This window comes from Malaya genurostris, chromosome 3 (genome assembly GCF_030247185.1).
Source record: "Malaya genurostris strain Urasoe2022 chromosome 3, Malgen_1.1, whole genome shotgun sequence".
Classification (NCBI taxonomy): domain Eukaryota; kingdom Metazoa; phylum Arthropoda; class Insecta; order Diptera; family Culicidae; genus Malaya; species Malaya genurostris.
In genome coordinates, this window is record NC_080572.1 from 50,369,235 (window position 1) to 50,383,981 (window position 14,747).

The window sequence follows — 14,747 nt, forward strand, 5'->3', positions numbered from 1 at the left end:
GGCGAAACAAAAAACGTGAAAATTTTTCTAAACTGGTCTCAAAACTACACAAATCGATAGTCATTATCAGTAGGCAACTAAACAAACCGATTCCGGCTATCCTGGGTCCCGGTATCCGGTTCCGGAAGTACCAGAAATAGTGGTCATATATACCAAAATGGGTCTCACACACTTTTCTCGGCGATGGTTTGACCGATTTCCACAAGCTTAGATTCAAATGAAAGGTCTCGTGGTCCCATACGGAATTCCTGAATTTCATCCGGATCCGACTTCCAGTTCCGGAATTATAGGGTAAAGTGTGTTCAATATTGCACACCGTCACTTAAACCGGCGAAACAAAAAACGTGAAAATTTTTCTAAACTGGTCTCAAAACTACACAAATCGATAGTCATTATCAGTAGGCAACTAAACAAATCGATTCCGGCTATCCTGGTTCCCGGTATCCGGTTCTGGAAGTACCAGAAATAGTGGTCATATATACCAAAATGGGTCTCACTCACTTTTCTCGGCGATGGTTTGACCGATTTCCACAAACTTAGATTCAAATGAAAGGTCTCCCGGTCCCATACGGAATTCCTGAATTTCATCCGGATCCGACTTCCGGTTCCGGAATTATAGGGTAAAGTGTGTTCAATATTGTACACCGTCACTTAAACCGGCGAAGCAAAAAACGTGAATATTTTTCTAAACTGGTCTCAAAACTACACAAATCCATAGTCATTATAAGTAGGCAACTAATCAAACCGATTCCGGCTATCCTGGTTCCCGGTATCCGGTTCCGGAAGTACCAGAAAAAGTGATCATATATACCAAAATGGATCTCACTCACTTTTCTCAGCGATGGTTTGACCGATTTCCACTAACTCAGATTCAAATGAAAGGTCTCCCGGTCAGGGTTGCAAACGGTACTGGAGAATGACACGAAACAGCAGACATGCAAACTGCGTAAATGACAGCAGTCGCCGATTGTACTTCGCCACGACTGCAGAAGATGAAAAATGTCGTAGGTCTCATGACATTTTCTCTCGTGAATGTTGCCGTTTGCTCTCATCGATAACTGTTCTAATCTTTTCAATCTGAGAATGGCTAGCCACAATAAACAGTAGCTCCTTCCAAATTCAACAACTTTCGAGAGGCAGTCGCCAACAAGGCTTAACTTTGAAATTAATTTTATGTCGATTCTCATGAGGTGTAGGGGGACATGCACAAGAAAGTCTTGCTTCCCAATGCAGACGGTTTTTTGTGTGTATCCTTACGTGTTTTGTTTCTCTGCACTCCCGTTGGAAGAAAGCGGTTCAGTGAGAAAAGCAAAGTAAATGCTTTGACTTCCAGAATTTGGATGCACTTTTTCGATCAAATAATTGAAGCCCGTTTAGCATGAACCAGAATTGTAGAAGTAATAGGAGCGCAAAACTTATTGTCTCTGCTGTAAGATTTCTTGCCTTTTCGTCATATTAGAAAGGCAAAAGCTGCGCTCCTGATACTTCGTGTATGAAATTTATGTAAATAATTGTAATATTTTTGAAACATCTGCATGAACAAGCTTTGTGATTGAATTTTTTCAAAACTGTAATTGAACCGGTAATAAAAACACCGCCGTTCGCATTAAATTTATCGCCACAGATCAATCACAGCGGATATAACAGTCCCGTTATGAAAATGTCATGACATTTTGAGCTCGTGACATTCTCGAAACCCGTGACCAAAAATGAACAAAGCAGCTACTTATCCAGCATGTACCTACACTACCACAAAGCGAACGCTGTGGCTTGACTGCTGTGAGAGAGTGCGACAAAATTAACTGCTCTCAATATTGCTGTCGTGTGTCGTGGCTCTCATGATTGCGGCAAGCTCTCGTGTCATTGCGAGTTGGCTACTGTTGAACGTAGCAGCTGCGCATATCGTTGGCAGTGACTGTCTTAGGCTTGGCAACAGTATAAAAAAATGTCAAATTTTCGCACCCCTGCTCCCGGTCCCATACGGAATTCCTGAATTGCATCCGGATCCGACTTCCGAATGCGGAGTTATAGGGTGCGTACTAGAAGAGTTTGTGTGTCATGTTAGTTGGTGGCCGTACGAACCGACTTCGATTATACCGGTTCTCGGGTTGCGGTGCCGGAAGTGCATATAATAGTGAACCCATTTCGTTCTCTTAAGGATGGCTTACGCAATCAAAGCACTGTTTTATTCTGTATGTTATGCATAACCAATCACTTGGTTTCTTTCAAAAATCGAAGAGAAAATTTTCGAATAGAATACCACAATATTATATGTACATGAGAAAGGCATCATTACACCACTAGGTGGATTAAAACAGGTTTTTCTTCTTCAAATGAGGTCGTTTTTTTGAAATTTCGTCCTTCAAACGCTCTAACAACGCTATATAATAGTCACTGTTGATGGTTTTTCCCTTTTCAAGGTAGTCGATGAAAATTATACCATGCGAATACCAAAATACAGACCTTACCGGCCGATTGTTGAGTCTTTCCACGCTTTGGGTTTGGTTCATCGCGTGCAGTCCACTCAGCTGACTGTCGATTGGACTCCGGAGTGAAGTGATGGAGCCATGTTTCGTCCATTGTTATATATCGACGAAAAAAATCGGTTTTATTTCGATATAACAGCACAGCTCCAAACACTGCTCAGAATCATCAATTCGTTGTTGTTTTTGATCGATTGTGAGCTCACGCGACACCCATTTTGCACAAAGCTTTCTCATATCCAAATATTCGTGAATAATATGTCCAACACATTCCTTTGATATCTTTAGGGCGTCAGCTATCTCGATCAACCTCACTTTACGGTCATTGAAAATCATTTTGTGGATTTTTTTCACGTTTTCATCGGTAACAGCCTCTTTTGGACGTCCACTGCGTTCATCGTCTTCGGTGCTCATATGACCAGTACGAAATTTTGCAAACCACTTACGAATTGTTGCTTCGCCCGGTGCAGAGTCTGGATAACACTCATCAAGTCATTTTTTGGTATCGGCGGCACTTTTTTTCTTCAAAAAGTAGTGTTTCATCAACACACGAAATTCCTTTTTTTCCATTTTTTTCACAATAACAAAAGTAGCTTCACTCAAAATGCAATATCTCAAAAACTAATAATCAGACAGCTGTCAAATTTATACACGTATCTGTTGAAGGTTGGTACTAACTGAAAATGGTATGGATTTAATTCTAGTGGCGCCCTCTCATAGAAACGATACGAACTTTTCAGCCGATCTGTTAGCAAATGGATGTCTTGTTTGGTGGCAGAAAGGAGAAGTCGCGACAGTTCAGTCAAAGCTAAATCATCTCCAAAGGATGGTCCTAATGACGATGACAGGAGCATTCACGACAACTCCTACTGCTGCTCTAGTGGCGCTACTGTGCATTAAACCACTACATGTGTTCCTAAAACAAGAAGCATTATCTTGTGCATACCGTCTTAAGGTTACAGGGCTTTGGAACAGTAACCCCATAGACTACGCTACTAGCTACACTCGCTTGTGGTCTCAAATGGTTACCTGGGATGAGTATTTAGTCGCTCCTAGTGCCTAACTCTCACATGCAGTTTTCCTTTCAAAACATTCAATGTGAGCTATCCTCTTCGTGAGGAATGGTTGTCTGGTTGTTTGGAACGACAACTTGATGAACACATGGTTTGTTACACGGACGGTTCTCTGTTGTATGGTCGTACTGGTGCTGGTGTCTACTGTCGTGAAATGAGGCTAGAGCAGTCTCATTCACTTGGTAGATACTGTACTGTGTCCCAAGCAGAAATCTACGCGATTCTGTGTAGAATACAATCGGCATCTAAGCAGAGAATCTATGGTTAACCGAATTTATTTGTGTTCTGACAGTCAGGCAGCTTTGAAAGCAGTCAGTTAGAATGATTCTCGGTCGAATCTAGTGATCGCATGTCGAACTCAAATTGAAGACCTCAGCATTTCAAATGCTGTTTACTTCTTATGGGTACCCGGCCATTCTGGTATTACTGGAAATGAATGGGCTGATGAGTTGGCTAGAGCTGGTGCAACGAATGATTTCGTTGGTCCGGAACCAGCTTTACCACTTTCAACTAGTTGGATAAAGCACAAGATTCGTTCTTGGGCTGCATCCAAACATGCCACCAACTGGCGCAGCTTGCAAACTTGCGCTCAGACAAAAACATTTTTTCCAGATTTGAATCTGAAAATGTCAAAGTGTCTACTGCATTTTTCCAAGCATCATTGCAGTATTCTGGTCAGAGCTCTGACTGGACATTGCAAACTCAATTATCACATGGCTACTATTCAACGTGATAAATATTATTCGTGTGATTTGTGTGAATGCGATTACAGTACTTCATATCTTCTGATATGTAACTGTCCCGCATTGACGCAGCTACGTATCCGGGTTTTTGGTTCTCCATACATGGTTGAGTCTGTGTATGTGGAGCTAAAATTGAAGGATATTTTATCGTTTCTCACCCAATGTGGTAAGGAGCTATTGTCAGAAGGGTTCATCGTTCTTCCTGAAGTGAATGAATCCTTTCTGTATTCACCTTAAATAGATTTTTAGCAGATTGTTTGGCATTCTTTACGGAGTACCGAATTTACTTCTGCTCATGCTTACTGCGAATCGTTCTGCATTCTTCCGGGAATGCAGAATGGCGTCGCTTGTGTCGGGGGTTGGAGGTTTCATTAACCGTGCATTTTGGCACCTGCAGATCGTTCAGCATCCTTTATGGGTGTCGTTTCAAAATATGCCGTGCGAAACAGAGTTGCCACATATACAGATTAATCTGTATTTTATTTCTCCTGAAAAATACTGAAATAAATGTTGCGAAAGGAAAGAATTTCTTAACACCGCTAAAAAACCACATTTGTTTAAAACGTGTTTTTTTCTAAATATGTTTCATGTTTTTATGCTGATTAGAAAATTAAGTACGCCCCAGTTTTATATTATCGTAAAAATACGCTGATGATAGTTGTGGGGGATTTCAATATAGATGCCTCAAAACAAGATAATATTAAATTCATTGCTTTCATGAGCAGGTATACGAAGTTGGATATAAAATCTGCTACTTCACAAGCTACTACGCTTGAAAACACATGTATTCATCTCGTATATGCTAGAAAAAGAGATATATTTCATTCTTTTAATATCATAGGCCTATTGTATCATTGATCAACCCAGCGAATTAATGTTTTCTTCATAGGAACTTATTATAACATTACCTAAAACACCAAATCAATCGAACAAACCGTTTATGAGATATAGTTTTTGGACTGAATGTTTTTCTTAGGCCTTTCTTAAAAACTAAAACTGGGTTCAAAATGGCGTACTGATGGTGCTAATTGTCCTTTTAGGTTATGAAGAAAGCTTTACAATAGTTTATACAAATCAAAATATGCACAAATTATTCGACGTTCGATTTCATATGGAATTGGTCTCTTGTGGAGGGTAAATTTTGAAAAGCGGCACTTTAATACAGTAAAACATATTCACGTCAGCTAAATCGCCCAAGCTTCTGTTAAATGCGATGGAAAATGCTAAGGCTCGCTATGGTATTTGAAATAAAGGAAGCTATTGTTATGGGAAAAACTGGTCGAAATCGGCTGTAATAAAGTTATTTCACTAATAGAAAAAATGACATCTTTTGAAGATTGTCAACATTATTCCATCTTTACTTTGATCCGCATAGGATGGTAGGATGGTAGGATGGTTATTACTATAACATTACCAATATTTCATTCAATAAGTAGGCGTTAGACAGCCAAAGTTTGTAAATAAACGATCTAAATATATCGTGCTATCAAGTTTCAATCGAGTTTGGCAAACATTTCACGATTTATCTGGCTCAAGAACTGCTGTTTGATGATCCTCTCTCTCTCTCGCTCTCTGACCTACGCACCTAGCCGAAAATGGGCGATTCATTCGGACACCAACCAACAACTAAAACACTAACAACCCTCTGCTAAGCATTGGTAATGGGCCCGCTACAAATCTGGCCTCAAATGAGTTCCGACGGGAAAATTTCCCCATACTTACCGGAAGTACATCAGCGAGACGACGGTGTGGAGCAGCACGTTCACCAGATGGTAACCGGCCGGTTCCAGTCCATGCAGCAGATAATTCCACCGGAATGTCAGCACACACAGCGGCCGGTATGATTTATGGCTCTGCTCCTGGATGAGACGGAAGAGAAAATACATAAAAAAAGACTTTAGTCGAAGAAAAACTAAAATTAATAAATCGCACGAGAATAATTTATGTTATTTGGGCCGGGTCGGGCCGTGCGGTTAAACATGTATGTATATGTATATATGTGTGCATGTGTGAATTATAGTAAATATGCGGCAAAGTGATAAAAGGATGCCGTTGGCTGTTGGCAGAGGTAAGGATGGAATAACGCGCACGAACACATATACACACATTCACATCTTGCATTTATTTCCTCGCTAACGAAATGATATTGTGGTTGGATAATTCTTAGCGAAGCTTGCCAGGCTGAGGGGGGATAGCAGGTTGGTGCAGAAGTAATAATAATCCACACGAGAATTGCTTTTTATTACGTTTGGTCGGATTATGATATTTTCCTAGTGCCGGGCTGTACATGCGGGATCGAATGAGGGACCAATGCCAACCTTGGGGAAGCATCTTTTGCTTTGCCCCTATGAAAAGAGCGCTCCGTGGTAGAAAACAATAATTAACTTTTCCGCCAGAAAGTCAACCCAAGATCGACCGTCTTCGTCATGACCCATGAACACGACCCGGAAAGCACGGAAATTGTGCTCTGGGCATCCCGTGACGGGGGCGAAATGAGTTGGTGAACTATTACTTTTCTCATATAGTGAGTTGGTTGTTCACCCGAAGCAAAATGTCACTCCCGCAGGACCAAACCCAACCAAAGCGTGATGGGTTTTCTATGAATTGATGTTTTGCGTTGTAATTGGCTAGCGCCTTGTACATACGGTGCAGAGGAGACATAGCCAGGGAACAGAATGCACTTGGGTGTTGAAATAAATTAAAATTCAGGAATTAATCTTCACAGTCATGAACTAATTAGCCCACAACGAGGTGCACAAATATAGCTCATCATTCTGTGCGTGCAGAAAGTCATTCTAGGGCGGACAAAATTTAACTAGATTCATTACACGTTGAGACCCCAAGGAATAAAAAAATAAAACAAACAAATACATAAATAGAAGCGAAAATCCAACACGGAGCTATTGGATTTGGTAAGTGGTTAGTAGCACTTCCCCACAAAATAGATTAATTATATCGGCTCTGAAAAAGGAGGGGAAAACCCCGTTCCCTACCAACTACGGCACGATTAGCTTTCGAGTTCGAGTGGCGTTCGGTGGAGCAAGGAAAATGATGGATTACTTCGGAAGGTACCGGCACCGTGCTCCAGTTAGTTTAAGAGTTCTTCAACCATAGGTAGTTCACCGCATCACGAGGGAATTTTTGTGTTTAGGGAAAGATTGTGAACGTTGGGGGGGGGGGGGGGGGGTGACTGGGGGTGATAAGCTATTGATTAGTCGGCAAAGTTTCTCCGTCGGTTGAATGCAGGATCCTCGCCCGCTCGAAGGTGGAAAATAAGTGTGCTGAGAGGGAACGAAACAATACATGCTATGAATAATTTTCAATAAAAGCACCGATGAATTTACTGGTTGGTGGAAGGTGGAAGGAATCCTAATTGTTTGAGCAGTTCCCGAATGTTCTTGAACCAGGGGGTAGAAGCCGCAGTACTGCAGTAAATTGAAAACAAACTAGGAACTACTAAACTATTAAAAATTTACTACCTGTCGATAATTTAACCGACAATTTAAATTCACTTTATTGAACACTGCACACTGTCAAAACTGCTAAAGTCTTGATGCCCAACTGACAGACTTGTTGCAACCATTCAAAGAGTTGTTTTATAAATGCTCAAAAAATGGTTATATTTAAAAATTAACAAGTCTTTTCTCAAATCGCACATTTGTAAGCTACTATTAGAGCATTGATCAAGTTTGAATATTAAACTACTAACACTTACTGTTCCGATGGTATAAGACATGTTCGTGATAAAATCTGGACACCCAAAAATATCTCTGGAAATAAAGCTTGGTTTTTCCCAAATCACTGCTCACATAAAAGGTATGTCGAGCCCATAAACAGCTATTTAGTTTCATCCCGATCCAACTTTCGGTTCCGGAAAAACAGAGTTAAGTGTGCTCGAAATTTCAAACCACCATTCAGAAGGAGAAATAAACGAAAGGAAAATTTTACACAAATGTGACTCAAAACTGTTCCTGTTAGTACATAGCTTATGCTAGTTTACGCCCGCACAAACACTCTTGCTTTTATTCAAAATTCAGTGAACTGTTTTTGAAGAATATCGCAGCAACATTTATGATAACATGAGTAATGTGAGAAAGGCATCATTACACTACTAGGTGAAATGAACCAGGTTATAAGTTTGTTTGGTTCCATGAACCTTTTTCGAATCTTCTTTGAATCTGGTTTGGGTTTTGTTGTGAATACGACTTACTTTACTATGGGGCGCCTTTTCAAAATTTACACTCTGAGAGAGTGATAAGTTTTTGATCGTGAATATCTATTGTTGTATCTAACGAATCAACATAATTTTTGCTACATGCCATCGGAAATATGATCACAATTTTATGATAAAATTTTCAGTTGTGTGACATAATCTCAAATAATTCAAAATTAAACTTTTCTGTAATGTTTGGTATAAACGAGTATCAAAGAGGATAATTCATAAGGCGCATTTGCCTTTCTCGTATTTTTAATGCTCATAGCTCAGTGATCTGTGAAAGGATTTATATAATCTAACTACGAATAGAATCGAAATTTTTCAACTTAAACGTGTATAGCAACAGGATTGAAGTATTTCAATAGTACACTATTGAAAAACCTGTCTCATTTGACCCATGTCAACACCAGCCAATCAGAACGCGTTCTGAGGAAGAGAAAATATCTGCTGCTGTACAACAAATCGTTCGAGAAAACTGTTCCGAACAGTGCCTAATATCGTAGTGAGTTCCACAATTTGATCCTCCTGAAAGGCAGGAATAAATTCCGTACAGCATCCGGATAGTTTCTTTCGATGAAATGCAAATCCGAAATGGAATATTGAAATTGAAATTCTATATGCTGCTATTTTTATAGCCGTTAGGACCGCCCATTAGTGAAAAAGCTACAAACGAAATCACGTAAAAAGAAACCTCTTAACAAAAATTGGATCAGTTTGGATTCTATCGCCACTGTTAGCAGATGTATTAGAAAAAAAAAATAGTTGTATAAAACAACGAAAAGAGCACAACGGTGGAAAGCATCACACAAAATCAGCCGTTCTAATGGCTATAAAAGTTTTCTAAAGAACTATTAGAATTTCTTGCTCGCAAATCAAAGGTAAATATCCTCAGTTTAGTGCAAATCTAGAATGGTTTGATTAGCATTGTGCACTTTTCCCTGTTTGAAATTCACAGTAATCGAGATCAAGTGAGGCCTTCTTTGTTTTTGCGAAAAATGTGAAAACGGGGAATGCTTGCATAATTCATACAATTTATTAACTAATCGATATTCGGAAGTGTTAAGGAACGTGTCAGTTGTTTTCGCATTCACAACATCCAGTGATGTCTCTGACATTATCCACCCGCCTTTTTTTATTTTCTTTCAATCTTTTTGTTAATCTTCTTTGAATCTTCTTCTTTGAACTTTATCCGTATCTCCTTTATATCTCCATTTAATCTTCTTTATATCTTCTTAAAAACATCTTCAAATCTCTTTTAATGTTTTAACCTTCTTTATATCTTTTCCAAACCTTCTTTGAATCGTCTTTAAATATTTTTTTATTCTTCGTATCTTCTTCATTGAAGCTTCTTCGTATCTTCTTTGAATTTTCTTTGAATCTCTCGCATAAACGAATATCGTTTGGATTATACATGCAACAGACACCGGTTAAAATGCTACTTTTACATGGGGTCTGTTTTGGATCCGTTTTTGGTCTTCTTTGCATCTTTTCTTTGAATCTTCTTCGAGTTTTCTTTAAATCTTGTTCGAATCTGATTCAAATCTTCTTCAAATCATTCTTAAATTTTATTAATATCTTCTTTAAATCTTCTTTGAATATTTATAAGATCTTCTTCGAATTATTTTGGAACTTTCTTTGAATATTCTTCGAATCTTTTTCTTTGAAACATTTTGGAAATTTCTAGGAATCTTCTTAAAGTCCCCTTGGAGTCTGATTTGAATCTCCTATGTATAGTCTTTGAATTTTATTTGAATTTTTTTTAAATATTCGTAGAATTTTCTACGACTCTTCTTTGAATGCTCTTCTTCGAATCTTATTTGAATAATCTGTTACCCTTCTTTGAATCTTCTTTGAGTCTTCTTTAAATCTTCTTTGAATTTCCATTGAATCTTCTTTAGATCTTCTTTGAATCTACTTTGAATCTTCTTAGAATCTTCTTCGAATCTTCTTTGAATTTCCTTTGAATCTGCTTTGAATCTTCTTTGAATCTTCTTTATACTTTTTTGAATCTTCTTTGAATCGTTTTTTAATCTTCTTTGAATCTTCTTTGAATCTTCTTTGAATCTTCTTTGAATCTGCTTCGAATCTGCTTTGAATCTTCTTTGAATCTTCTTTGAATCTTCTTTGAATCTTCTTTGAATCTTCTTTGAATCTACTTTGAATCTTCTTAGAATCTTCTTCGAATCTTCTTTGAATCTTCTTTGAATCTTCTTTATACTTTTTTGAATCTTCTTTGAATCGATTTTTAATCTTCTTTGAATCTTCTTTGAATCTGCTTTGAATCTGCTTTGAATCTTCTTTGAATCTTCTTTGAATCTTCTTTGAATCTTCTTTGAATCTTATTTGAATCTTCTTTGAATCTTATTTGAATCTTCTTTGAATCTTCTTTGAATCTTCTTTGAATTTTTTTTAATCTTCTTTAAATCCTATTTGAATCTTCTTTAAATCCTCTTTGAATCTTCGTTAAATCTTCTTTGAATGTCTTTCGGTTCTTCCTCGAATCTTCTTCAAATCTCTTTCGAATTTTTCTCGTATCAGTTTAAATCGTATTTGAAGGTCCAGAGGGCTGAGAGTCATATATAATTCGAATCAGTTTTTCGAGATCGGCGAAAGTCTGTGTGCGTTTGTTTGTGAAAAGTATTGTCACTCAATTTTCTCGGGAATGGCTAAGCCGATTTATGTAATTTAGATTCAAATAATGGTCCTATAAAAAATTCCCGAACTTCATTTGGATCCGGATCAGTTTTGAAATTACAGGGTGCTTATATCAATTTCAGGAGTATATAATATGGTTTTTTTTCTAGTTTGCTAATCACAAACTTATATCAGATTTTTATAAACTCAAATTCAAATTAATGAACTGATAATTCCATAAAAATTCTGCTGTATTTTATCCAATTCCGGCACCCAGTTCGCATTACAAGGTGATAAGGTTTTAAAATTTCAAACTGTCATAGACAATGACGATACCATATACCGTAGAAATCAAAGTTGCGCTGAATGTACTGATTTTTACTATATCGGTGCGCTACTTTTCTTTTTTGGAAGTGTCTGAAATAGTGGTCAAAATTATTAAAATCAAGCTCATTTTATTTTTCTCAGACTAAAATTCAAATGAACGGTGCAATAGTATTGTGCAAATAAAATCCTCAGAACTGGTACGTAAACTATTTTAATTTGTGATATCTTGGTGAACTCCTATGGCAATAGCAGGAGATAATGAATAAATTGAGAAGGACATCGTTACACTAGGAGGGTTGAAACAAGTTTTATAAATTCATTTTAATAGCTTGATTCACTATTCAATGTAACGTAAATGTTCAGGAGTCGTCTTCGGTAAATCAGTTAATATCTGCGTCTGACAGCCTGAGATTCTTGGTTAAAGAGTTTTTTAGAACGATTGATACCGACATTGAAAGTCCCACCTCAAACGGAACGAAACATCGAATTAGAATCTTCCACGAATAGCCTAACAGCTTTTCGTCCCACGAGTCCGAACACGGTCTTCGTTATCCACGAAAGCTATTGAAGCCATTTACATTTCATGACCTTTAAAACCCTCCAGTGACCTGTTCACCTTCACGTCTAACTCGCAGCTTTTCATAGAACAAAAAATTCATAAAACTATTTATAAAAGGTGAAAAAATCGATAATGAAAATCTGAAACGGTAAGCAGTAGTAAGGACTCGACTATGGCTTTGAAGTTTTCCTCTTACTTCGGAGTACTGCACCCAAGAGAAGAAAAGCAAACCGGAACAGCTGGGAAGGAGCTGGATTTTTCCGAAACCAACAGATAAATTGAGCAGGAAAGAGCTATCGAAGGCACCCGATTCAAAGGCAACGAATTGAAAAATAATCCACTGGATAATAATACGCTGACATTCCGAGCAAGGCAAAAGCTGTGCCTGTCTGCTTGTTTCGTCGGATACTGAGGAAGGATTTTCGAGATGGAATGAAAGAGAGAACGAAAATTATGGTAGCACCCGGAACTATCGTAATTGATTTGGACGACGGTTCCTGTGACCTAAGTGTGGGTAGATTTAGGTCGAACAAGAAAATAATCGAATTTTCATTTCAACTTTGATTAACATCGGCGGGACAGGAATGCATTTTTAAAGTGTGGTGCCATACGTTGAATTAAAAATGTTTTGCTAACATTTTGGAGCACTCAGTGCTACGCAGGCCGGAAATTTGCTTACATATCTTGCTGCAAAATTCTCGATTTGGGAGAAGATCCTTTGAATGTCAAATGACTTTGAACTGCTAGGCTTCAATGCCTACAAACACAGAAAAGCCAAATTCCATTCACGACCTATGAAAGCAATAAACAAGGGATAAAATATTGTATCCTGCTGTGGCTTTGGGCACAGTGTCGTGTAGAAGGGCGACAATGGAGACAAATATTTTCATCACGTTTCCCCTCGCTACTGTTTTTCTGCGAATTAAGCACATTCTTTTCCATAATCTTACACATATCAAACTGATTAATATTCCGGGCATTCACAACATCACCGCTGGATACCCGCGGGGAGGTGTTCGGTGGATCTGCGCTGATGTCAAAAAGTGAGCTTTCGTTTACGGAGAAAAGTTAACTGATCTTATCTAACGTACTATCAGAATTCTAGGATTTAAACAGCTAATATCCAGTCGGAATACGAATAGCTACCATACGAACTTTGAACTGCAAGTTCAAAAGCCAATAAAGTCGATTTGCTTTTCCAGATGGTTTGTTCAATAATTCATGCTTCGACAGTAAAAGTAGATAAAAGGCTACGGTTTGGATTCGTCTACAAATAAATCTTCTTGGATTTTGCATTGAATCTTTCTCGAATCTCAATTGGTTTTTGTTTCTTAATATTTTTAGAATCTGGTTTGAATCTTCTATGAATTTTCGTGGAATCTTTTTTGAATCCTTTTTGAATGTTTTTTTTTAAACTTTTGTTATTTTCTTTCGAATTCTGTAACTTCAATTCAAAATTTCTTAGGACCAAATCATCTTCCTATCTTCTTTGAATCTTCTTCGATTTTTTTTTTGAATTTTCTTCGATTTTTTTTTTTGAATTTTCTTCGAATGCTTTTGGAATTTTCTTCGTTTCTGATTTGAATTTTATGTCAATCTATGAATATACTGAATCCTTTTTAAATCTTCTTTGAATATTCGGTAAATTTCCCATGAACCTTATTTGAATCATGTTCAAATCGTCTCTGAATCTTTTATGAAACTACGATGAACCTTCTTTGAATCTAATGAGTATCAGTCGAGTCTTCTTTAAATTTTCTTTGAATATATTTTGAATTTCCGTTAAATCTTCTTAATATCTAATTTGCATATTCTTTATATCTTCATTAGGATTCTCTTTGAATCTTCCATAAAACTTCTTAAAATCTTTTTCGTATATCTTCGAATCTTCTTTGAATCACTTTCGGATCTTCTTTTATACTTTTTTGTATCTTCTTTGAATCTTCTTTGAATCTTCTTTAAATCTTCTTTGAATCTTCTTTGAATCTTCTTTGAATCTTCTTTGAATCTTCTTTGAGTCTTCTTTGAATCTTCTTTGGATCTTCTTTGAATCTTCTTTGAATCTTCTTTGAATCTTCTTTGAATCTTCTTTGAATCTTCTTTGAATCTTCTTTGAATCTTCTTTGAATCTTCTTTGAATCTTCTTTGAATCTTCTTTGAATCTTCTTTGAATCTGTTTTTGGAAACATCAAGAAAAAAATTGGTAAAATTTCTCAACTCTGCTTTGATTACATTTTTCCTATATCTTCGAATCTTCTTTGAATCACTTTCGGATCTTCTTTTATACTTCTTTGAATTTTTTTTAATCTTCTTTGAATCTTCTTTGAATCTGTTTTTGGAAACATCAAGAAAAAAATTACTCAACTCTGCTTTGATTTCATTTCAATCTGGGTTCGTATTTTTAAGGTGTTATTTGCGCTATAATGACTCGTATGTTAAACACTATTTAGAATCATCATCATCTTTGGTTTTTACTTCGAGCTTCTTAGTTCCAATTGGAACGGCAAGCACTTCGAACAACCTTGTTCCGAGATATTGCATTGCTACTTGCGATTTTAGTCAGGAATGAAACTTTTCCCATGTGAAAAAAACTTGAACCATTCCTGACTTGGCGTGGTCGGTTCGCTGTCACTCGGATTAGGTTGTCTGTCGTTCGCGATTAACGAGTAAAAGGTATTTTTCAGCACGATTCTCGACTGAGCATGAGTTCGC

At 37.4% G+C, this 14,747-nt stretch overlaps 1 protein-coding gene across 2 annotated transcripts in view; it reads right to left on the reverse strand.

Moving 5' to 3' along the window:
* The window catches only part of LOC131434462 (protein O-mannosyl-transferase Tmtc3-like), a 696,449-nt gene that overhangs the window by 477,142 nt on the left and 204,560 nt on the right, over window positions 1–14,747 (reverse strand). For both annotated transcript variants that reach the window (XM_058601183.1, XM_058601184.1), the window contains exon 3: window positions 6,022–6,158. In XM_058601183.1, the coding sequence (XP_058457166.1) occupies window positions 6,022–6,158 (137 nt within the window). The remainder of the gene's footprint in view (window positions 1–6,021; window positions 6,159–14,747) is intronic.